At 39.0% G+C, this 26,829-nt stretch overlaps 1 protein-coding gene across 1 annotated transcript; it reads right to left on the bottom strand.

The window, feature by feature from the left end:
- Positions 1-15: 15 nt before the first annotated feature.
- On the bottom strand, positions 16-24,872 carry LOC134659874 (UDP-glucosyltransferase 2-like). The gene is made up of 9 exons (XM_063515582.1): positions 24,729-24,872; positions 22,388-22,487; positions 20,622-20,781; positions 19,972-20,166; positions 17,152-17,368; positions 16,270-16,486; positions 14,819-15,038; positions 13,433-13,536; positions 16-173 (listed from the first exon to the last, which is right to left on the bottom strand). The coding sequence occupies exons 1-9, from the start codon at positions 24,870-24,872 to the stop codon at positions 16-18; spliced, it is 1,515 nt and encodes a 504-aa protein (XP_063371652.1).
- Between the last annotated feature and the right edge of the window lie 1,957 nt (positions 24,873-26,829).

The raw sequence follows: 26,829 nt of genomic DNA, 5'->3' as shown, positions 1-26,829 counted from the left end.
CAGTATTGTATATTTTTATTCAGCTTTCCGCTTGTCTGCCCTCAGCTGGCGCATCACGATCCTGCCAGCCGTGTAGAGGCCGTAGAAGAGCGCAGCACAGAACAGAAGTTGGTCTAAACGGGCGCGCGCGTACCAGGGGTAGTGGCGCGCCGCCGACCGCAGGTGGTAGGCGCCTGTTAAACATCAAAAGTACCGTAAACTCGGGTAACTTTAGTCCACAACTTACAATGCGCAAGCGCTGCGCCGCGACGCTCCGCAGAGTCCGTGACAGCCGCCACAGCCTCCTGAGCGTAGTAGCGGAGAGGTGGGACAGTGGCCTAATCAGGCACTGGTCCTCGCTTCACTTAGGTTTAGGTACTAATATAGTTGTTTAAGTATTTTTTAGTTTTTTTTTTTTTTGTTGTTACTAACAAACTATGGACACTTATAAGTCTGAAATAAATGCATTTTATTTTATTTTTTTTATTTTATTTTTTATTTTATTTACAATATGTATAGCCTGACCAGTAATATATGATAATTGTCAAGAGGGCGCTGTTATCCTCATGTATAGGGTTGTTGAAGATCCTTGGGTCTTAGCAGTGCGTCTGTACCGCGTGACACAGAGATGGGAGCGAGGGGCCGGCTGAAGACGTTGGAATGATAACTCACGTAATATTGAAGCGGTCCTTTTATTTCTCAGAATAACGTACAGCTTGCAATCGTCAAATGGTAATAATATATATTAGAAAAATTAATAAATCTAAAAATAGATCCTATCGCTATGGCTGACAGAATGGAAGAGAGTTAAACCATAGATAACATGCATAGACATAAAAGCTACAGGCATAGTGTAAGGGCTCTACACATGATGCTACCAAATTATATGAGGACAATACATTCTAACACTTCCCCTTATTGTACTCAATGCAAATAACCAAATGCAGAATATAAAACAATCACAAAAAAAAACTCTACATTAAGTGACTCTACCATATTTCTATGTGACTCTACATTTGATAAGGCATTCCTCTATGTGACTCTACATTCAAAAAGAGTACAATACAAACATGGCACATATTACAAATACAAATGCTTATATCAAATTCATTGCTGTGACAAAACGCTCGTGCTTGACCTTGGATAACGGTTTAGTTAAAACATCTGCGAGCATTTTGTCAGTAGGCATGTACTTAACATCAATCAATTTCTTATTGATAAGATCCTTGACATAATGAAACCTTAAGTCTATATGCTTCGTACGCTTATGACAATATTCATTAACATGCAACAATCTTTGTGCGGACTGGTTATCATTATAAACAACATATTGAATTTCCTGACTTTGTGTAGGTAAAATTTCAGAAAGTAAATTTTGAATAAATGTGACATCTTTACATACATCGCTTATAGCTAAGTATTCCGATTCACATGATGATAATGCCACGCACTTTTGCTTACGAGCTTCCCAATTGACCGTATCATTTCCGAGTTTAATGACAAAACCAGTATAACTTTTCCTATCGGTCACATCATTGGCCCAGTCCGCGTCAGTAAAGGCATTTAAAAACCAATTCTTACTTTTATGATAACATAAAGAGTACTGAATCGTTCCTGCCAAATAACGCAGAATCCTTTTAGCTGCCAGCCAATGAGTCCTATCGAAGCAGTTATTGAACTGGCTCAGCTGACTGCATGCATAAGATATATCTGGTCGCGTACAGACGGACAGATACATCAGGCATCCAAGCAGCTGACGATAGTTGTAAATGTCATCCTGTAAACTATCAATATTTTTAGATTTCAGTAGCTTACAGTTGACCTCCATTGGTGTAGATACGGCCTTACAATTTTGCATATTAAAGCGAACAAGCAATTTACGTATATATTCACTTTGGTCGAGTTTTAAAATGCCTTTAACTCTATCCCTAGTGACATTAATACCTAAACAGCTCTTTAATTCTCCTAGGTTCTTTACATTAAATTCTTTTTCAAGAACTGAAACCAACAAACTTTTATTAGAGCTGTTTGGACTGTAAAATACATAAAAATCGTCTACGTATAAAGCAATTATTACAATATCATTACCAGAACATCTCATATAGACACACGGTTCGCATTTAGATTGAACAAAGTTGTGTTTACATAATAAATTGTGTATTTTACAATTCCACATCCTGCTCGCCTGTTTAAGGCCATAAATACTTTTCTTAAGCAAGCAAACTTTATTAGGATCTTTATCACAAAAACCTATTGGTTGCTCCATAAATATAGTTTCATTCAAATCGCCATTTAAAAAGGCTGTGGCGACATCTAAATGGTCTATATTTAAATTAAATTGATTAGCAATTGAGAACAGAATTCGCATAGTAGAATGACGTACGACGGGTGAAAAAGTCTCCTTATAATCAATACCTTTACATTGAGTAAAACCTTTGGCAACTAGACGAGCTTTGAAACGGTCAAATTTACCAGATGCATCATATTTTACTTTGTATACCCATTTGCATTTAACTATATTTTTATCTACGGGTCTATCCACTAGCTCCCACACATTGTTGGCAACTAGTGCGTCGTACTCACGCGTCATGGCCTCCAGCCACTCCTTACTATGAGCTGAATTCACCGCCTCGTTGTATGTAAGTGGTTCGGAGATAAAAGGATTTTCAAAGACCATAAAACTGTTATCAGTCATATCATAGTCGGAAAATCTCGGAGGTTGTACGTTACGTGTAGAGCGGATTGGACGACCAGTGTGCGAAGCGACAGTCGCAGGACCAGTTGCGGCACCATCCCGAGCTGTGGTCTCGCATGGCGAAGTTAGAGGCTCGGAGCTTGGCTCCCTTGCAGGCAGCCCAGCGGGGTCGAGCTCGTCCTCGCTTGCAGACAAACCAGCGGGTTCGGACTCGTCCTCACTCCCAGTACAGTACACGCCATCTGAAATTGAAATATTATCTCCGTTAATATCATTACTTTCACTATCACTTACACATAATTGATCATTGTTAAAATTTAATTCATTATTATTAGGATTAAATTCATTAATATTTTTATCACAGTTCTGTTTTGTTGTGTCACAGTCAAAGTTAAAAATATTTATTTGCTCTTCGCTGTCAGCTTCTGAAGGTTGAGGATAGGAACCTCTGAACTTGTTCTCAATAAATGCTACATTTCGAGAGATAATCACCTTAGTAGGACATAAGGGATCAGCTAGTCGATATCCCTTAGAAGTCTCACTGTAACCTACAAATATATATTCCTTCCCCTTAGCGTCTAGCTTATCCCTTTTATTTTTAGGAACAAGCGAATAAGCCATACAGCCAAACACCCTGAGATGGCTGAGGTCCACCTTAGACCCAGACCAAACTTCTTCAGGAATGCGTCCGGACAAAGCAGTTGTGGGAGACCTATTTTTTAAATATATGGCTGCCATGATGGCCTCTCCCCAAAAACGCTTTTCCAAGGACGCATGCTGTAACATGCAGCGCGCTTTTTCAAATAAAGTACGAAATGCTCTCTCCGCCGTACCATTCTGGGAAGACGAATAAGGAACTGTGGTTTGGTGAATTATACCATGTTTTTGCAAATACTCAGTAAAATTTAAATTACAGTATTCTTTACCATTATCTGAACGTAAGCATTTAATAGGCAAATTTAGTTGCTTTTCCACTAAGGCTTTAAATTGAACAAAATGGGACATTACCTGCGATTTGTTCTTCATGAGGTATCCAAAGGTCTTCCTTGTGAAGTCATCGGTAAAGGTGACCAGGTAACGCGCCCCACCCCAGCTTGCCTCTGGTAATGGTCCACAAACGTCACTATGTATGAGCTGCAGCGGTTGGGTAGTCCTGCTTGAGCTGGCTTTAGGGAAAGGCTTGGTGGCCATCTTCCCCTTAAGACAAGCTTCACACTTGTCATAAGCATCACCCTGAAACACGACACCACACACATGCTTTCTCAAGCTATTCATACCTGCAATGTTCAAGTGGCCTAGACGGCAATGAAACAAATTTGCCGCCGCAGAGGTAGCGACTGCTGCGCTCGGTGTCTCCTGCCTCTCTTGCAGGAGCAAAGAGTGCATCCTATTGGGCAAGTTACCTTTACATACAGAACCCTCTAATTTATAAATGCCATTAGTACAGTTTGCTTTCGCTAAATAATTGCCAGAAGTTCTACTATTTTCATCATATATGAAACAACCATCAGCATTAAATTCAATAATGAAACCATTTTGACATAATTTAGAAACACTCAAGAGATTTACAGACAGACTGGGGACAAACATAACATTTTTAATTTGTCTAACCTTATTGTTCATAACGAGGTTCAGCTCTCCTGCGCTCGTACTGGTCATCTGTTGCTTATTTGCTGTTGATATTGATTGCGCACTAGTGTCCTTAAGATTGCACAGTAACTCCTTGTCCTTCACTAAGTGATTTGATGAACCCGAGTCCAAAAACAATTCAGCGGCAGCAGCATGGGCTAGGTAGGCAGAGGCATGTTGATCCTTGTTGTCCCTCTTCTTCGCCATCTTCTCACGTCGCAGCTTAAAGCATTTAGCCTTCACATGTCCTGGTTTCCCACAATATTTGCATGTGATCTGTTTCTTGCTTACAAACGCTGAAGTAGTAGAAGTCGAAGACGTATTCATGGAGTCCTTCCTCTGCTCTTCTTGTAACAGCCTAGTTCTCACTACCTCGCTAGAAAGTTTGGATGTCAAACACAGGGTCTCTAGGTTACTAACAAGCGAGTCATATTCTGGTGGCAATCCACTTAACAGTATTTCTGCAATTTCTTCGTCTTCAACAGTCTTCTCTATGTCTGACAACTGGTGTACAAGAGACATAACTTTCTCAATATATGAAGACATTGAACTAAAGTGCGAAAATTCAATACGGTGCAGCTGTCTTAAGAGTAGTACGCGCCTATACAGGCCGCGATCCTCAAAAACGTCGGACAACTTCTTCCAAGCGTCTTTTGCTGATTTGGCGTCTCGAACATATTGGTACAACCCAGGTTTTAAGCCTAAGCACAAACGGGCCAGCGCGCGCTGATCGCGCACGACATCAGAGCCCGTGAGCGGCGTATCATCCAATCTCACAATGAGGTCCCACAATCCTTCCAGTGTGAGCATCATTTTCATAGTGAATTTCCAACTTAAAAAATTGCCAGCACCCTCAAGCTTCTCCATCACGCCTGCGCCACCCAACATTAGCGTCGACGTACTTGTCGCTGTCGTCGAAGCACCCAGCGTGTTCGCAACCGGTGGTGTAACATTATCAATAACCTCATCACCATGCGGTGGCATGTTGGTAGGTTGCTCAGCGCGTAATTCCAGGTCACGCCGATAATACAGACGTAGGATGAAAACGGATTTGATTTTACCTGTCGGGCTGGGCACATAAACTGTTGAAGATCCTTGGGTCTTAGCAGTGCGTCTGTACCGCGTGACACAGAGATGGGAGCGAGGGGCCGGCTGAAGACGTTGGAATGATAACTCACGTAATATTGAAGCGGTCCTTTTATTTCTCAGAATAACGTACAGCTTGCAATCGTCAAATGGTAATAATATATATTAGAAAAATTAATAAATCTAAAAATAGATCCTATCGCTATGGCTGACAGAATGGAAGAGAGTTAAACCATAGATAACATGCATAGACATAAAAGCTACAGGCATAGTGTAAGGGCTCTACACATGATGCTACCAAATTATATGAGGACAATACATTCTAACAAGGGTGACAATTCAGTGTAGTGTGAAAAAATTAGTTCCAGTGAAATTCCGCAACATGGCGCACCCTCAATAGATCCTGGGGCCTTATTCGACATGCCAATTTTGACGTCGCATGTTGAAGTTCATTTGAATCTGAACTATCGTGGGTTGTCGAATAGGTAAAGATCATTATCTGTCAGTGAATCTCATGTAAACAAATCATTTCATCGCTAGACTTGATTGTCTATTGGTATGGCCGCCATGTTTGGATTTATGACATTTAAAAGGGGATTCTATGGCATAGAGTAAACTGCATTTCTATTTTCTATAGTTTTTTGATTCCTCTACTCGACGCAAGATGGAGTTAACAGTCAAATTTCGATCTTGGCGTTATAAAAATAAACCGCAAGAACATGACATGCAGTTGCGTTGGTGTAGATCTATCATGAAAACGAATATATGACAATTGTCCAGAATTAAAAAAAAACTTGACAATAAACATACAGCAATACATATACCACTAAATGTCAAAAAGAAAACAGATTTATTATAATTACTAGGTAACAAATTATATATAAAGTTTAAATTTTAAACCAATCGTCGTGGTTCTTAGCAATGAACTTCTTGTAACTTGTGCGAAAAATATCATTTGATATTACACCAATTACTTTATGGTGAAGTAAAATATCATGAGTCATGAGGAAGACGGAGTAGCCACAATAAGCTATATTTTTGTCCTCTGGGTTAGATGGCAGTGAAACAGGGAGAGATAGTGAAGAATGCGGCAAAATAAGCATTTATTGTGTTGTTAGTAGTTAGTAGACTAGTTTTTTTTTCTAAAAATGAAAATTGACGCAACGGCGAGCTCATAGCCCCCTATGAGCCAGTCTGTTAGGTTGATATTTAATGGCTTATATAAGACAGCGGTCATATATTGCCTCAGAAATTTGGATTTTGTCAGTTTGAATGAACAGCAAACTGGAGACATTGAGATTAATTTTAAACTTATTATTTTAGGTGTTCGTAAGAAATAAGGTATTGAACATTGACGGAAAATCGCGAAAACCCGGCCAGGTGCGTCGGACCACGCAAAATGGAGGAGGATTCCATACACTTACTTCTTCTACCATGTATCCATATGCCAAAATAGCAACAAAAAAGCCGAACAAAAATACCGTTTCTTCGCAGCACTAGATTTCAGTCCTTTTTTTAGAAAAGTAATATGTTTAGGTACATAATATATATGTAAGTAATTTTTGTTATAATGTGAAACTTATATGTTGTGTTACGAGACTTACGAGTAGCTAACTTTAAACTTTAACAGCCTAACAGATCCCAATAAGGCCTAGTTTACCCTCTGGGTTGGAAGGTCAGATGGCAGTTGCTTTCGGAAAAACTAGTGCCTACGCCAATTCTTGGGATTAATTGTCAAGCGAACCATAGGTTCTCATGATCCGTGGCAAAATCGGGATAACGCGAGGAAGAATAACTTTGTCACAATAAAGAATATTTGGCCAAATATAAATCCGTATTTTATTACTCTTATTTGACCTACCTACTCGTATTGAGTCGTATTTTGCCGCCTAGTAGCCTCGAATTGGTTGTTGTATGTGGCTTTCCATAAATTAAGGGCCTTATGCTTCAATAAGGACGTTTTCATCTGAAGTTGCAATAGAAATTGGAAAGCCACATTTTTACAAGCTTTTAGTTAGTTTCATCTGTCCCGGTTCCAATCAAATCATGCAAATTAAATTTGACCCACTTCCCGGGTGTTCAATGAAGCTGAAAATTTACATAAGTACATAATATGTAATATGGGCATAGAAGGTAGCATCCTATAGAAGTGGTCTACGCGTGCCTCCGTGAGGGACAAAACATACGCAATGCGACGCTATGATAGGTAGAATTTATTTGTTATGGTGGGCAACAAATAAATTCGACCAATCATCCATGCTAATTTACGGTGAGGAATAAAAAAAAATGTGAGACTGTGACAAGGACAAACAATAATAGCGCTTTCGCTGCTACTCCTACTGAAAGATACATAAGTCTATCCCGTTCTGTCAGTTATCCCCACCACTCATGCCCAATCCAGTTTAATACTAGATTCATGAATATGGGTGACAATACAATATTTTTATGGTACCATCGAGCTGATCTGATGGTAATGATACAGACAGTAGTCTTTTAAGTCTTTTTAACTTTGTGATAAAACAACGCAACTTAATTGTATTTGAAAATATTTAAAGAAAAATACAGTCAGAAATTCGAAATTTTGTTATCTAACCTCTCAATCACTCTTGCATATTCGAGCGATAAAGAGGCAAATAGCTGAGTTTCGATTTTCGCACTTCCCGGTAGGCCCCTTTGTAAACAAACCGCCTTGATGTATCAATGTCAAATTTTTAATTGTCTGTGAAAACTTGTCAAAAAAAAGTTTAAAGAAAAGGCAAAGAGTAGTATAATATATATAGCGCTGGCGGTACACCGAGAAATTCAGTAAAATGCTGCAAATGATGTTAAAGGTATGAAAATCGGTACGAACATTTGAAACAATTTGACCTGAAGCACCAACAAATAAAAAAAACGAGAGGAGTTATGACGTCATCTTTTTTTTTATAGAATTTAAAAAAATATTGTACCTATCGTGTGTGGTATTAAACGAAAGGGCTTTCTGAGCCGATTCCAAAAATATATCACTTCATTACATTTCAGTATTTTTTTTAAATAATACAATAAATAATTTTCAAAACATACCAAGTTTGGGTTTCTCCAGATACAATACCGTTAAAAAATGTTTTGTAAAATATACCTCAAATTTTATACTTAATATCCTCATATCTAATCCTAATAAAGCAATTTTGAAATTATTTACATTTAGGTTTTTTTTTAATTTTTCAGTTTTACAAAGTGTGATTATGAATCTCTCAATTAAATATTTAAAAAGAAAGCATAAAATTAATATATAACGTTTTTTTCAGAAAGTCGCTTATATCTCGGAATCTATAAGTCGTAGTAAAAATTGTCTATGTAAGAATTAAGAAAGAATTAACTGAAAAAACTCACCTTTAACGCCCCCCCTCTCCCGAGTTCTCCACCCCCACTCATTAGAACTTTTTCTTACTTAAAGCTTAGATATTACCAAAGGAACATGCAGTAGTATTTTATGCAACGGTTGTTTAAGAGAGGTCAAAAAAGGCGAGTGGCGTGAGTAAGTAAATTTAATAAAGACGCCACGAGTATTTTTTGAAAGTTAAACAACGTTGCATACAATACTTTTTCTACGACCAAGCGCTTACTTTGAAATGCAATGAAATAATAATAAAAATGGATGATGATGATTGTTTCATGTCCTAATGTGATAGGTTGTTCAGTGGGTGGGACTTTTAAGGGGAACGAAAATTTTATTACTTTTGCACTACGACGCACGGTTTAGGAGATACAGCCCTGTAAATATTTCTCTTCCTTTTTTTCTTTTTTTGTTTTTTAAATCTTACTTAGGGATTTCTTAAAGGGGAACGAAAATTTGATTATTTTTGCTCTACGACGCACGGTTTAGGAGATACAGCCCTATTAAGATGAAAAAAAAAATCGTACCAGTAACCAAAACATGTCTATGGTTCACTCGTCTGTCAGAAATGACAATTAAAATTAGGTTGGCAACAATGTATTCCATACAATATTTTTTAAGTGGTGATTACACGAAGTATCGTAAAAGTGCCAAAAAGATACTGCTAACTATAAGATAAGAACTATAGGGGGTTTAAAGGTGTGTGCACGACCCTTTAAATGACAAATAAAAGTACGGGAGTAGAAAAACCAAGTTTCAATACTCTTATTTTACCCGAATGACATTATTACTCGTATTTATTCATTCGGACATAATATTCGGACATTATATTCGGCAGGGCTATTATTACACTTTGTAAAATTGAAAATTTAAAAAAAAAAAAATTAAATGTAAATAATTTCAAAATTGCTTTATTAGGGTTAGATATGAGGATATTACGGATAATTTGAGGTATATTTTACAAAAAAAAATTAACGGTATTGTATCTGGAGAAGCCCAAACTTGGTATGTTTTGAAAACTATTTTTATTATAATTTAAACAAAATGACTGAAATGTAACGATGTGATATATTTTTAGCATTGGCTCAGAAAGCCCTTTCGTTGAATACCACACACGATAGGTTTCTAATTTTTTTTTTCATACAAAAGAAACATGACGTTATAACTCCTCTCGTTTTTTTTATTTGTTGGCGCTTCGGGTCAAATTGTTTCAAATGTCCTAAAGATCAATCGTACCGATTTTCAGACCTTTAACACCATTTGCAGCATTTTACTGATTTTCGCGGTGTACCGCCAGCGCTAGAAGTCGGCAGCAAAGAGTAGTGTAATATATAGGACAGTCGGCAGTCAACGTTTGTTCCTAATAAATATAACATTGATGAATAAAGACGGTTTCCTTCCGCGAAACCAATTTCGTTATGTGCCACCATTAAATTTCGCTCGGATATGCAAGAGTGATAGAGAAGCAAATACCTATCGCAATTTCCCCCATTCCCCTTTGGATGGTTCTTGTTTGAGTTATAATAATGTCATTGTATGGAGGACTCAACCTTTCCGTTGCATTTTTAAAGTGTTTTTATATCGACATGACACTGGCTAAATGCCAAAAAAAACCGCTGTCATAGTAACGAAAATAATAAACACGTCAATCGAAATAAACAACGTAATATACAAGAAAAATTGGAAAAATAGTATATGATAAATATGTAAAACATCATTAATTATCGAATTAAAATTACATACAACATTGTGTAAAAAAATTGAGGCAAATTATACAGCCCGATTATACGGGTTACATCTTGAAAAAAAAATGATTATCTTGGAAAGAAGAGTAAATATACATAGGTGAACACAATGGTGAACAAAGGTATAGTAAAATAGGTAGGTAAATAATTCAGGGTTTGCTTGTCTGGTCCACGCATGCTGTACCTACCACGACCACGGCACGGCCGTCTCCTGCTAACTTTTCGCTATAATATTAAAATCATAGGTATTAGACCTATGATTTTACTATTATAGCGAACAAATATTTCATGTTCATGATCTCGAATTTAAGACTTTAGCTTAGATTTATGGCGTGCGGCCTAGCGCGCGTTGCCTCTATGAGGAGCTGTCAAAGCGCTTTATATCTGTATGCTTCTGATGATGCGGATCAGCATTGTTATCCAGCGGGGCAAGCGGTCAGCCTGCAGCCTTTCTGGGCACCCTACCGCACTTGGTAGGTCACTACCACGATTTAGGGCAAATAATTTATTTATAAGTTTTTAATAATATATATCTTATACCTTTAAACGAGCAATTCTTGTATATTTATTTATTTATTTATATGTATATATATTTCGGGGATCTCGGGAACGACTCTAACGATTTAGATGAAATTTGCTATATGGGGGTTTTCGGGGGCGCAAAATCGATCTAGCTAGGTTTTATATCTGGGAAAACGCGCATTTTTGAGTTTTTATATGTTTTCGAGCAAAGCTGGGAAGACATTAGGTTTTTAATTTAAGTGTTTTTATCATGTTTCATATTTAAACTTACAGATGTGGACCACCAGCGTGGTTTTCTTATTTCCTGTTACCAACCTGAAACACCATACCTACTTGAATATCAGAAAATAATCTATAGTGAAGAAAATTAAATAAAGTTTAATGCTTAAAAACTTTAATGTTTTATTAAAATTAAACGAAAAATATGTGTAAACTGAAATATAGCTGGTCAACCAAATCTTGTCAGTCAAAAAAGGCGCGAAATTCAAATTTTCTATGGGACGATATCCCTTCGCGCCTACAACTACATTTTTCAAATTTACCGCCTTTTTCTACTGTCAAGTTCTGGTTGACCAAGTATAGATCTAATTTTTTTATTTGTAGTTGAATAACATATATGTATTTAATTTCCTTTAATTAAAAATCATCTCTGTGTAGATACATATTAAACAATAGGTACTTTTAGGTCTTGGTAAGTAATATAGCCAAATACAGTAGGTCTTATGACTATATTACTTACCAGTATTTGGCTACATTACTTACCAAGACCGGAGCCTGACCTGTCAGTCACCAACTATTTTGATGCTCTTTGTAGGTAGCATCAAAATAGTTGGTGACACAAAGTTACCAAGTTACTAAGGTAGGTACCTATATAGTAGGTAGTAGTAGTGCAATATTTAGTCAAAATATTTTGACTAATTTAGATTATTTTTATGCCAAAAAGGTAATACAAGCTATAGCTGGTCAAGCAGATCTTGTCAGTAGAAAAGGCGGCAAATTTGAAAAATGTAGGCGCGAAGGGATATCGTCCCATAGAAAATTTGAATTTCGCGCCTTTTTTACTGTCAAGATCTGCTTGACCAGCTATATTCATGTTCCACTTAGAAATAAAATACGGACTTTTCTGAATATATGGTTTACGAAATGTGTTAAGGTACAACTTGTGGTTTGTTAACGTGGATTAGAAATAGGCAGCTTGAGTTGAGAGAGGTTATGAGTAAATTCTTTAATTTTTTTTACAATTTTGAGCGTTTATAAGAGAATGTGTGGAGCAAGCATTATTTGACGTGTAGGTGTGGGTTCAACAAAAAGATCGCTTGTCAATAAGGCATTCTTGCTGTTAAAATTCAATTATTAATAGCCTTTATCGACCATCAGCAATGTAGTCCCTTTTTGATTGATGGAAATTGTCACGTAAGTTCCACTACTCGCCGCCGCATCGCCTACAGCGCATTCGTTGGTCTATCGCTCACAAGATGTCATTAATTCATGTAAACTTACGTACTGAAAAAAAAAAGTTTTACTCTTTGCTATAAATTACCCTTTCGCACGTCAAAAACTCCAAGATGGTGCCGAAGGTCATAGAGAACCAAGTCTACCTTTGGAATCATTACTTGTCAAAATTTGACATTAGCAATCCACAGTTAGGTGACAACCAAACCAAACCATTATAAACCTTAAAGTAATAATAAAACAAAGTTGTTTTTTGTTAAATTATTGTTTGTACCAAATGAACTTCAGCACTTGATGAACTTCAAATGAACTTCAGCAGTTGAATTTCAAATGACGCGAAATCTGACAGTTGTACATGTCGAATAAGGGCCCTGGTTCACCTATACATATAGTGTGTCAAAGGTCTGTTTGATTTCAAACATAGACAGAGAGAATCATACTATCTTTGTCTAACACTAGTACTAGCACCCAAAAGAAAAGGATGAGTATAGTTTTTTTTGTTCCTATTTACTGACAAGATTTGGTTGACCCAGTATATCTATATTTTTCATTTCTCATGCTCTGAAAGCGGGTCATTGTTGATCTAAAAGGTGTGCAGAAAGTGATACGTTTCTGCACTAGAGCATTTCGCTTCCCAAGTACGATTTTTTTTTTCATTTTTGTAAGATAAACAATTGGAATTTGGTTTTAAATAGATCTGTGTATACATGTTTCATTCAGATTTTTAACTCCCCATTCCATAAATAACGATTATTTTACCTAAATTGTTAATTGAAAGTACCCTCGAGAAACAGTATAAAAACTTTCCTCCTCCCAGTATAAAAACTTTAACTCGGGTGAAAGGCATCATTTCAGCCTCGAACTATTGGCGCTCTCACTGCGTTCGAGCACCAAACTACCTCGGCAGAAATGAGTGCCTTGGTTAATTAACAATCTACTATAGGATACCTTGAGACTCTATGGCCAGTTCCACATAGTGTGGTATCAGCTTGGAGGGAGGCACTGGCCGTCTGTGGAACAGCTTTGACAGGTGCTTCGCTGCTTTGTAGTAACTGCAAAGTAAAAATACTTGTAACATTTTACATCTGAGCTATCATCATTAACTTAAGAGTTATTCTCTTGTCGGTGAAGTATCTTCCAGCATTCCCTATCTTGCGCCAGCTCTTTGACTTTTTGATACGGCACGACCCCTACTTTTTCTTTCACTTGTTTTAAAAAGCTGCGTCTGGGTTTTCCTCTACCCCGCTTACGTCCTATCCGCCCCTCCAGGATAGTTTTAAAGAAGTGGTCGTGTCGTATCAAGTGTCCAATCATTTATCCGCGTCTATTTGTAATAGTTTTCAGGATAGCTCTCCTTTCATTCACTCTTCTTAGCACCTCATTCGATTCATTCATCTGAGCTATACATATCCTTAATCAGATAAGTAGTAATATGTTTTTGCCAAAAATATCATTTTTGGTACTGGGAATCCTAACAAATATCCTACCTTTCATTTTCAACCATCTCGTCAAGTCCACTCCTAAGTTCGCTCGCCATTCCAACATGGAAGTCCACTTTGACCGCGAAGCGTCACTTAACGGGCAAGACAGACGGAAACCTAGCGGTCACAAATATCCTCATAACCCACCTATCATTGCCGACCATTTGCTCAAGTCCCCTTCGCAGTTCGCTCACCATTCCAACATGGAAGTCCACTTTGACCGCGAAGCGTCACTTAACGGGCAAGACAGACGGAAACCTAACGGTGACAAATATCCTCATAACCCACCTATCATTGCCGACCATTTGCTCAAGTCCCCTTCGCAATTCGCTCGCCATTCCAACATGGAAGTCCACTTTGACCGCGAAGCGTCACTTAACGGGCAAGACAGACGGAAACCTAACGGTGACAAATATCCTCATAACCCACCTATCATTGCCGACCATTTGCTCAAGTCCCCTTCGCAGTTCGCTCACCATTCCAACATGGAAGTCCACTTTGACCGCGAAGCGTCACTTAACGGGCAAGACATTGTATAGACATGAACATTGTATAGACTACTCCTGCTAATATGAATTTGTTAATGTATTCACAAACCTATTTTGTAATCGTAGCTTTGTTACTTTTAGCTTTATGTTGTTACCTAGCGCTATATATTTTAGATTTATCAGTAGGTAATCTAGTAATCTGTGGACGATGTTGTTGGTCTCACACTTTATTACCCTTTGTATTCTATTTCTGTGTCTTAACCCTGTGTGTTACTGTTTTTTGTCCCAAATAAATTGAAAAAAAAAAAAACGACAGACGGAAACATAACGGTGTGATAACGGTGACAAATATATCCTTAACCCACCTATCATTGCCGACCATTTGGTCAAGTCCCCTTCGCAATTCGCTCGCCATTCCAACATGGAAGTCAACTTTGACCGCGAAGCCTGAGGCGACCGCTCTTTCGGCGTTCATGGGCTGGTCTCCGAACACCGGCACGGCCAGCACCGGCACGCCGTGGTGGACGGCCTCGATGATGGACAGGAGGCCAGCGTGCGTGATGAACAGCTTTATGTTTCGGTGCGCTACATAAAGATATTGGATTAATATTATACTAGCTTCTCCCATGGACTTCCTCTGCATGATGATGATGATTGATAAAAACTAATCCCATCAAAAACATTACATGTAAAAAGGTGCCAGTCTCGCACCGCTTTTACTACAAAAAAGTGAGATATAATGTGAAACCAAGTCGGTTATTTTAATCAGTGCCAGGGGGTGTTAAAACCGTATCAATAAGATATCTTTAATTTGTAATACGTATAATGACTTGGCCATCGCACGGCTGCATAATCAACATCAACATCAACATCAACATTTATTCAGCAAATAGGCCACAAGGGCACTTTTACACGTCAACATTGAATTTACATAAAAGCAAAATAATAATAATTATACATCAACAATTATTAAATACAACTACAACTACCAAATCAAACTAACGTAATACAATTACATAGAGATGTATAAAGTCTCTTAATGTCGAATTACATAAAAAAACTATAATAATAATATTAAAATAAAAACAAAACAGATACATGGAAAAAAAATCTAAACTTATTTAGAGGTGTAAATGTCTCTAAGTGTCAGAACTAAAAAATAACATAGTTTATCAAATTATCCTTAGAGATGTATAGGGTCTCCAAGAGTCACAATCCTGTATGATTAACACATAACGAGAAAAAAAAAACATACGAGAACCGAATGAGGCGTCTCACTGCAATTAAATTAAAAAATAAAGTTACTAAATATATTCGTGTTAGCTTAAACAGACCCGTCTCCACAAACAGCACCCGTTCACGAGTACGACGCGTATCTCAGCCATCGCCTCCCTCAACCTTCATTCGGGAAAGTGGCGACCCGATCAACGACGCCACCGTAAGCAAAGACTTTTAAGCGAGCATAATGACATAAGGATCATCGACACCTATTAAAAATAATTCTAATTGAACATAACGCTAGCGCTAATTGCAGTTTGAGCATTACACATATTTACGAGTACTATTAGGCCTTATTGGGAGTGGTCCGGTTTCCTCACGATGTTTTCCGTCACCGAAAAGCAACTGTAGGCCTAAGTAGCACATGATTGGCGCGACAGTAATCTCGCGGCACGATTGACTACCCGTATTTTTCTAGACGGACGGGTAGTCTATCCCGCCGCGAGATACTGTCGCGCCAATCATGTGCTAGCCCGGCTGGTAAATATCAAAAGACAAAGACAGATAGAGGTTATCCATCCATAACGTAGGTAGGTACCTAATATCCCAGCTTGTGGAAACCACTTCCTCACATGCACGTTCTTCGGCAAGTTCTGCAACTCTTCATCGCTCCTCCATAGAACTGTGTACGGCAGCTCTCCAAACATCTGGCTAAGCTCTGTCTTCAGGCTGGCTGGGAGCTCTGACATCTCCACTACAGAACCCAGGCTGAAGAAAATAAAGCCAGCCGAAGAGTCTAGGAGCTCCTGTAGATCCTGAAGGCAAAATAACTTTAGATTTCGGACCATAATGATGATAGGATTCCCCGCTTATCGTACGTAACGCACACACCGTCCGCTTCCTCACGCCACAAATTCTCGAATCTCTTGCATTGAAACAGTAAGTATCACTAGAGAAATATAAGTAAAGAAAGAGTGGTAACTCCATACATCAGTTTTCTTACAAAAACGCGAGTTATTTCGTAGTCGACATCTAACGTCAAGTAGTGGAACTATCAGTACCGCTACTTGACATGAGATGACACAAGTGTCGCTACTGACGAAAAATGTACTACTAAAACAATTTAGGTACAACTAATATTAAAGCAGAAGGAGTTGAAAATAGAGTTCCGGTGCATCCGGTTATAATATTAGCTGAAAATTGTTGAGCATTAGAGTTTTTGTTTGCCGCGACATCTATTGCCAACTAGCAGAACTGATAATGTCCGCTACTTGACGATAGATGTCGCCTACGAAATAACTCGCGGTTTTGTAAGAAAACTATGTGGCTACCACTAATTCGGCACTGACATAAACGCCATCGAGAACGTAATTTGCTTTTATGCATTTCGCTCGTCCTCGCATATTAGTGCGAGCAAGATATATAGAAAATAAATTACGTTTTCGATAGCGTATATGTCCGTTTCTATGGTATCACGAACCTTAGGAAGACTAGCATTATCATCCACATGATACCCGCCTATGTCCACGACGTTAGGCGGGAAGCTCTGCGCCGGAGACAGCACGGGATGCGAGTTGACAAAGAGAATCGACACGTTGTTATAAACCTCAGAAAGCGGCGGCAGTACTGAGCCGCGTGCGGACGCTATTGGACCGAATATATCCGTGTACCGACTTGCGGAGGTGGTACGTAACGCCCTGCAAATATAAGGATACTTACTTATCTTATCTTATTGTTTGCGGGGGCCCTTACGGATATACTTCGACCCATAGGGATCTTTTGTGCAATTACCCCCTAGAGAAGATCCGTCAACTACTCAAGAGCTTTTGATGATGGAGCTCATGGGTAGCGTTTTGAAGTCCTTTGGTTCCAGGTATCCTGCTCCAAAGTCTTTCATTCTTTGTCTGGCGAGGGATTAGGATACTTAGTCCAGTTATTAAATTGTACAACGGGACTTAAGCGCGTATCCAAGTTTTAAGATTTACCTCCAACCACTCGTTGGTCTTCTCCGAGACCACGGGGACAACGCCGTCCTCGAAACGTCGGAGGTAAATCTTAAAACTTGGATACGCGATTAAGTCCCGTTGTACAATTTAATAATGTGAAAAAATCGTGAAAGTTTAAATCAGACTTAGTCCAGTTACCAATGGATAAACTTTTTTATACTGCATAATGCAGCCTGTGTTCTAACAGGCCCTCTTAACCTTTTGGCCGCCGGACCTAGTCCGCAAAGACGCTCACTCACACGCCAGAGCAAATTTTAAGTAAACAACTAATAAAAAGTTTAGGGATTGCAAATAGTGATATCGATATTTACAATTTATGGTAAAAATCTTCTCAATTTGGCTTTGTTCTTATCCAACTTTAATTTATTTCGAAAATGCCAAAAATTAACATATTTTTTACACACGACCATGTTAAAAATAAAGGTCTTTATCATTAAAAACAACCACTAAACAATATCGATTCATGACGTAATATCACCGCACTAGGCTGTACAAGAAGTCGTTTAAATACAAGACAACGGCGCGCATGGACTGTCCGCAGTGCAGACCGACAAGGACTGTTTCCGCGCGGATTAAGTAATAATAGTCTCTAGGTCAACGGCGTAAGCGCTTGTCGGTACGTAAACTTTATAACCGTAACGTTAGAGCCGCGCATCGTGTGTCGATAATATAAATGTAAGTACCGGAACTGCATTGGGGAAAATTGCACGTGGGTTAATTGAATTGTCAGTGAGTGAAGAACAATAATATTGGAAAAGGGTGGGGATCGGAAATGTTCGGGAATGCATGTTTCACATTCGACATGTTCCTTAGATGAGCTTCTCAGTTCCCGTATTACATCCTCCCTACCATGACAACTTTTCGTCAATTTCAAATATATAACATTCTCATAGTTAGGCGACACTGACTATATAGTCCTAGCGTCCGCCTGTATCATTCTTGTGCGAAGCGGTCACTGCAGGGTATCACTCCCCACTACACTATCATCTTAAAATGAATCTTTTGTTCTGCAAATAAACCACAAGGACAGATTTACTTGTCTGACTCTACTATCAACAGCTGAAGAAGCTCCCTGAACTTCAGCTATAGTTAATGCCTGTCTCTCTCGTCTCGTTTTACGTATTCTAGTTACCACCAATTGGCATTTAACAAGTGTTCAAATGCTTAAATAAAACCAGATTTGCGATTTGATATTTATTTTGAATATTTTCATATCAAGTTAACATTCCCATCCCTAGCTGTCTTGTATACAAGACAACGGCGACGAGGAACAAGAAAAACGTTGAAATCTGGAGCAATTTTTTTGAGAGCCTTATTATAAAAGAATGGATTTCTATAGCTGCAATAAATGCAATTTTTTTTAAACAAGGACCTAAAACATGAACATGAGTGTAAAAAAAATTATAATTGATATTTTTTCCACATTTACCGAGTGGTTGAATTTTTGTCTTGTATACAAGACAGCGGCGCCAGTGTATCGTTCTATCGTTGTCTTGTATACATGCCAACGGCGGTCAAAGGGTTAACCTAGTAGGGCTCACGATCCTATCCGTACATATGTAGTGCATAATTATTTCCCATCGTTTTTTCTCGGGAACGTTCGTATTTGTCATGCTACTTCAGTCAACCTCAGTACTTTTTGTACCGAGTCTGACTGAAATAGCAAGACCAGTTCGTACGTTTCCGTGAAAATACGACGGAAAAGAATTATGCACTACATCTGTAGGGACTATTTACTTCAATTTAAATTAAACCATGTTCAATTGGAATAGAGTTGCACTACGTTTGTTTCGTTTCATATATAAACAAAAGAAATTCTGCCATATTTCCTTCACTCATCATCTTCCTCGCGTTGTCCCGGCATTTTGCCACGGCTCATGGGAGCCTGGGGTCCGCTTGGCAACTAATCCCAGTAATTGGCGTTGGGCACTAGTTTTTACGAAAGCGACTGCCATCTGACCTTCCAACCCAGAGGGTAAACTAGGCCCGTATTGGGATTAGTCCGGTTTCCTCACGATGTTTTCCTTCACCGAAAAGCGACTGGTAAATATCAAATGATATTTCGTACATAAGTTCCGAAAAACTCATTGGTACGAGCCGGGGTTCGAACCTGCGACCTCCGGATTGCAAGTCGCACGCTCTTACCGCTAGGCCACGAGCGTTTTTTTTTTTTTTACTCTTCTATATTTCCTTCATTCCTTCACTATAGATTCCAAATTCAAATGGCATTTTTTTGTATGGTGGGCCTGATTAACGGACCACTGGATGATCCCATATCTGAAACAAAACCTCACCACATCACAATCCTCATGCCCCCCACGACCAGACTGTTGGCAACTCTCTGGAAGAAGTCCATCGGTATCGTTGCACGCGTGGCCACGGTGGGCACGAGCGCCGTGCTGGTCACGTCATCCACCAGCATCTCCAAGTTAGGATGCGGCGCCATGCTGCTGAACAGGATCCATGGCACCTGCTGAACTGCTGCGTACCTGAAACGTCACAAGCGCCAATAAAAAGCGGCAAACCGGATTCTTTAGCCTTTTTGACGCCAATGACCGATAGGTATATCCGCACCGTAGGTTCAACGCCAAAGACCGATTAATCGGTCACAGACCACAGAGCAACATCGACCTACGTGCATATATAGGTACATAAAGTTCAACTTCAGTTTTGACACTTCAATGATGTGGCGTCCGAGTGACAGCTTTTGTGTTTGACACGGCGTGGAAAAGGTTAAAACGCAATAATAATTAACCCGTCAACATGCCGTCTATGCGCCACTTGCGCCCTACTAACCCGGGGATAAGCGGTTAAACCGTTAACCCAGTGTCACATTGTACTGGTAGATTCGTTTGCATTTTGTCCTATTAAAAGGAATTGGGGACTTAGGACGATAAGACATTTCATTCAATTTATTAACTATCTTACTTTTACTCTAACTCACCCAGCCGGCATATCACTCACGAACCACTCAGTGACTACAGCATCGAAGTCCTCTAACAACGCTTGCTGCATCTCTGGAGAGCTGGCAGCGATGGCCGCTATCTCGGTGCCAAGCGTTAGCGTCCGGAGCATCGTCTGGTGATTCGAGTTGTTGAGCCCCACTGTAAGATACACGAATTTTGTGATAAGCCCCCTCCATAGTGTAAGGCCTGAGTGAACGCTTGAAGCGAAGCGTTCGGCGGGGCGTGCAGCGTGGCGTCGGGCTCCCAAGTGATTTGAGCAGCGGCGTGCACTAAGGCCGCTACTATACGTTTGCATTTGTTTAACATGCACGCCGCACGCCCCGCCCTGCTGCACGCCCAACTCGAGCGTCCACTCAGGCCTTACACTTAGACCAAACGTAGGCCAATGACAGTACTTCTGTAAACCCCAAATTCAGTGAAGATTAGATTAGACTAAAGCGGGTTAACGGAAAATAGTATTATTATTCACAACGAAGGGACTTAACTAGGTAAAATTGAGTTTTAAGATTTACCTCCGACGTTTCGAGGACGGCGTTGTCCCCATGGTGTCAGAGAAGACTGGCTAAAGTTGACATTAGGGTGGATCAACTATTTCTTGTTGTTATTCTGTCCGGTCAGCCAAGAGACAATAGTAGCATAGTTTGTAAGAAGACATTGTACACCACCTTCTTCTGACACGCTTGGTAGACAACCCTCAATGGAAAGGGTTTATAAGTATCACAAAAAAGCGTGTTTGGTGAATTTAAATGCCTAAAAATCAGGTTTAAAAGAGTGACTCAGGAGAACGTAACCATGGCAACGAGTGACAAGAAAAAGTTGATTCACCCATTAACATCATCTAGGCGCGCGAGTTTTTCGAACTACCCGCACTTGGTCTTGTTTATTAACTTGAAAAAAGTTCGTGAAAGTAGACCACGGGGACAACGCCGTCCTCGAAACGTCGGAGGTAAATCTAAAACCCAATTTTACGCGATTAAGTCCCATCGTTGTGACGAATAATGTGTAAAAATCGTGAATGTTTAAAAAATAGTATAACGCTAACTGGCGCGGACGCGTGCGACGGATTTTACATATCTACAATGGTGCGTGCACGCGCGCCATCTAGCGGACGCCCTTGTCGAATTTTGTTTGCTAGGGACTTATATAACTTAGGAACGTACTTGTTACCAACGTTGAGGCCAACGTTACCAACGTTATTTTCTATTAGAAAATAATCTTATCGAATTAAAATGACTGCTGTTGCATTTTGGTAGCTCAAACCATACTTGCTTTCAAACATAGACGTATTATACAAACTTTTCTTTAGGTTGGTATGATCGGTAATACAACGTCAATAACGTATTGACAAGTATTTGGTGTGTTGGCACAATGTACGTTCATAAGTTCGGTTCAAGGCTTGTTCGAGAGTGCCGACTCTTAAAGGCCGCTCCACATTTTCGCGAGAATCTAGCGTCGAACACAAGAAACATGTGAGAAACGTGAATGTGGAAGCGAGCGGCCTATTCTTCTCAGTTCTCATCGGTCACTTCAGCGTCCATCTTCATCGAGCGTGAGAACTGTAGTGAGAACTATTTGAGAACACAACAGAGTGTGTACCCGAAAGAAGTTCTCGCTGAGAATGTCCTGAGATTCTCGCGTGAATATCTCGCAAGAATGTGGACTGTGGAGCGGCCTTTAAAACGTAGTGAATTAATTCTCTTTGGATGTAGGCGTGTGCATGAACATTATGTGTGTAAATGCGTACATAGTGTAGTAAACTTTATAACTCTAGTGGCGCTGACGTCGATGATGGTCAGGTTGGACGCTGGCGCCATCTTCTCTGGATACGGCGTCGCCCACCATACCTACACATAAAAAAAAACTCAATGACTAGTGCAAAATGTCTGTATAATTGAGGTTAACGCCATCTAGCGTTATTTCGTCGCATTACTTGAAACCCCTAAGCACATCACTGTTAGTACTCGAGTTATATTAATACCAGTTAGAGCTAAACTCACTAGATGGCATTTAAATCAATAAAGAAAAACTCAATGACATTGTTCGATCAGGTCACGTGTCCGTCTTACGGTCACGTGATCTGTCGCGAGTTTAACATTTTTTCCCCGCCTCAAAAAGTGCACAGCGCCGCTAAAGAAGTTTTCAGTGAAAACTTTTCACTGCAAAAAGTTTTAGTAGTTTATAAAGTAAAAAAATCCGGCCAAGTGCGAGTAATACTCGCGCACGAAGCGTTCCGTACCATTACGCAGAAAACGGCAAAAAAAATCACGCTTGTCGTATGGGACTTAAATATTTATTTTATTATTTTTTTAGTATTTGAATACATCATCTGTGAAAATGTCTGTCTAGCTATCACGGTTCATGAGATACAGCCTGGTGACAGACAGACAGCCAGACGGACAGGGAGTCTTAACCCTTTAACCGCCAGAGTCTGATATATAAGACATTACGTATCCAGCTCATTTCGCCACAGTCTGATAAATAAGACAAAGATCTGATTTGGTTTTTACAGCACATATAACCCTCCCGTAACTATGCCAACCCTGCTCTGCGTGGTACAATTACTGTCGGTGGCGACACGAGCACGCTCGATCAAAAATTGCTGGCGGTTAAAAGGCTAAAGTAATAGGGTCCCGTTTTTACCCTTTGAGTACGGAACCCTAAAAACGAAATACTATACAACAATGATCGTATAAGCTGGTTCTATTGTGGTGTAAGTATTAGTGTAAGGCCTGAGTGGACGCTCGAAGCGGAGCGTTCGGCGGGGCGTGCAGCGTGGCGACGGGCTCACAAGTAATTTGAGCAGCGTTTACTAGGGCCGCTACTAGATACGCAACTTGCATTTAAAGTCCGTCAACCAAATCTTGTCAGTAGTAAAAGGCGGCAAATTTGAAAAATCGCGGGTTAGCAACACTGTGTTCGAATAATTCCAAAATGCGTGTCATCTGTGTTTTATCTGTGGAATGTGGATCGTGAACGACAGCCGTCACCTTATTTGTTTTCATTTGGTTTTCATTCTGAATCGTTTCTGTTTCAAGAGATATTTCTGCTGTCACCATTAAATACCAATACATTAAATAAGAATAAGCAAAGCTAAGGGGCCTACAATGTACAATCATGCTCGTTGATGGTAAACATTACTAAAAATTGAGGTTATGACAAGTACATACTGGAAGAACTCTTTCGAACTTTTAAGATTATGTTCAGTTTTTTTGTTTTAGGGTTAAAAGGCATAAATAAAATTAAAACGTATGCCTAAATCTATCCAACAAGACCATAAATTGTGTCCTGGAAACCGTCCATAGGCCCACATGTCTAATATTTTCAGCAATCAGTTGTGACTATTTACAAAGATGCAATAGAATACTACAGAGTATTATGCTTGGTTGAAGTGACCCGGTAACATTGTTAACTTCATTATATTTTTTCAATTAATGACCTGAATTATAGTGTAAGCTAAAGTGACCCTTATCTTATTTACCTTTAAATTAAATAAACACCCAAATATCAGTTGTTTTATTTTTAATATGTAATCCTATTGTACAATATATACCAATAAAAAAAATTACACAGGTATGTCATATTCATCCAGAAGAGTACACTAATTTACATTAACAAGTGGCATATTATATTGTAAATAACAAATATATGCACTATCTAATTATCTGCATTTTGATATGATTTTATTTTAGTAAACATAGAAGACATAGATAGGGAACAAAGAGAATATAAGCACTACGATAGGAAGTTGTTTTTGATATCTTCAAATTTGTTCATCATTTTGATTAACATTGTTTTAACATCGCTTTTAAATTGTCCGTCCATGTTTCAAATTTTTTCAATAAACCGCGAGTGACAATTTGAATTGACGTACGCAGGGCGCGCTCAGCGGAAAAAAAAAATCTTTTGGTTCGATGTACATTGCTGCTATTCTTAGCGCAATACTGCTCTTTGAGTGTTGCCCTACTTTAGTTTGCTTTACATTGCTACTGACAAGATTTGGTTGACGGACTATATTTAACATGCACGCCGCACGCCCCGCCCCGCTGCACGCCCAACTCGAGCGTCCACTCAGGCCTTACACTTACCTGGTGTCCCGCTTGCAGCAATGCGTCCACGATGCCTTTCCCCAGGATGTTGTGGCTTGGAGACGGAACAGGAAAGACACACAGGATCCTGTAGCCCCCCACCAGGGACAATGTAGCCCACAGGGCCAGCAGGGCCAACTTCATATTGCCTACACGTTTCACACATCAGATAAATAGCAAGTATAGTTTGTAGCTTTCTAATAGAGCCCGACGGCTAATCCTATTGTCTATTGTTAAGTAAAACCGCTCGCGCCACGTGCCACAACCACCTGCATAAAAAATCGCTCGTTCACTTTACCCAGGTAATTGAATTACAACTCCTATGGAAATTGCAATAAGATTCAAAATGAACTCATGGATAAATATTTTGTTACGATGTGTGCGGTCAGACTTCGGTTACTGAGTGCCGGTGAGTCGAACGCTACAGAACCAGTCTAAAATGTGTCATCGAGATGCGTAACAAAGGCGCGTTATCGGAGAGCGCACCTACACTGGTTTTTTGACCGTTGGACTAGCCCGCGCTCAGGTGCCAAATAGAATAATGAAGACCCTTTTTTGCAGGTTAGTAGCACGTGCGGTTTTACTGAACAATAGACAATAGGATAAGCCTTCGGGCTCTACTAGAAAGCTACAAACTATAATAAAATGATCAGCCAAAAAAGAATTGACTTTTAAATGATGATTTTGAAAGATAAATATTTTAATAACATTCATTTTGAATCAATTTGCTTTGATTTTGTTTGATATTTTACAGTTAGTATTTTCCTTGGTGTGGTGAAAAATTTTGTGTTTCACTGGATCGCAAAATTTGCTTAACCCTCGTGCCTTGAAACCCTCGCAACGCTCAAGAATCTAAAGATTCCGTTTTTCGAATCTTAGAATTGGAATTTTGCAATCTTTCCCTTGCTCGGGTATCAATATTAGCACGAGAGGTTATACATCAACTTTGCCCCCTTGTAAAACAAATAACTATTCATCAGCTAATAAATCAGCAAATCACCATTTCTACGTCATAAATCCCGCACTTTTCAGCTTTTATTAATTTAATTTAATTCATAGTCTAATAGTTAATAAAACTAATAATACTACTCACCTATTACCGACGTCGAGATTTGGAAACTGATACTAGCCGATACTATGAATGTAATCATTACGACATGATAATTTATCAAAATTAATCACTTTGATAATGGGGTTGGCGACTGTCAAAGGTTTGCATAGATGGCGCCACCATAGCTTGCCCATTTCTCTAGTTTTGTTCTAAGATTTTCGCCTTCCCATACAAACGGAGTTCCGTTCTCATTTTAAAACTACGTGTTGGATTATAATGAAACGTTGCACATACAATTGCATGAGGTATATGCCTGTAATTAGTTTCTATAGCTCCAGCTTCTATAAGCTTTCTATAACTAAGTATTGAACAACAGTTTAGCTAGGACCCTAAATGGCGCAGCTAACGCGGTGCATGATGGTACCTATGGTACTTATTAACTTTTACTTAATATAGGCATGAAATAAAATGTAAATAATCTACTTAATATCAATTTATTACAAGACATCAGTGCACGGACAATCTCATTGCTGTAATCTATAAACAATATTAATATTTACAATCATCTTAGACAAAAGAACAAAGAATCTTAACAATCGTAAGAAATGTGTGTAAAAATCGTTTCAAAAAGTTTTCCGTGAATATTATTTCAGTAATTGTTTTTCATTTTTAATGATCTTATTTATTAGGTAAATCTAATGTTTAATTGAAACAGGATTAGTTTTAAATGATCTATATACTACCGATACATGGAATCATGGGATGTAAAACGCCTAAGACAAATCCGTGCTTCAAATTTAACAGCTAATGTAGTAATAGTAGATTGTGTCTCAAGAGAGCAAAATGACATATTTACGGCGAAGGCGCACATTGAATCCTAAACGATGTATGAGAAAACTGATGTATGGAGTTAGATTACCACTCTATCCTTACTTATTTCTCTATGATATATATAAACGTCATGGTGCAATCATTTCGAGCGATGGCGCCCATACCATTAGCCTACTGTCGAGTAGATGGCGTTAATTTTTGACATTTAACAAATTAACT

Source organism: Cydia amplana, chromosome 25 (genome assembly GCF_948474715.1).
Source record: "Cydia amplana chromosome 25, ilCydAmpl1.1, whole genome shotgun sequence".
Taxonomy (NCBI): domain Eukaryota; kingdom Metazoa; phylum Arthropoda; class Insecta; order Lepidoptera; family Tortricidae; genus Cydia; species Cydia amplana.
This window is presented reverse-complemented; position numbering and strand designations above follow the sequence as displayed.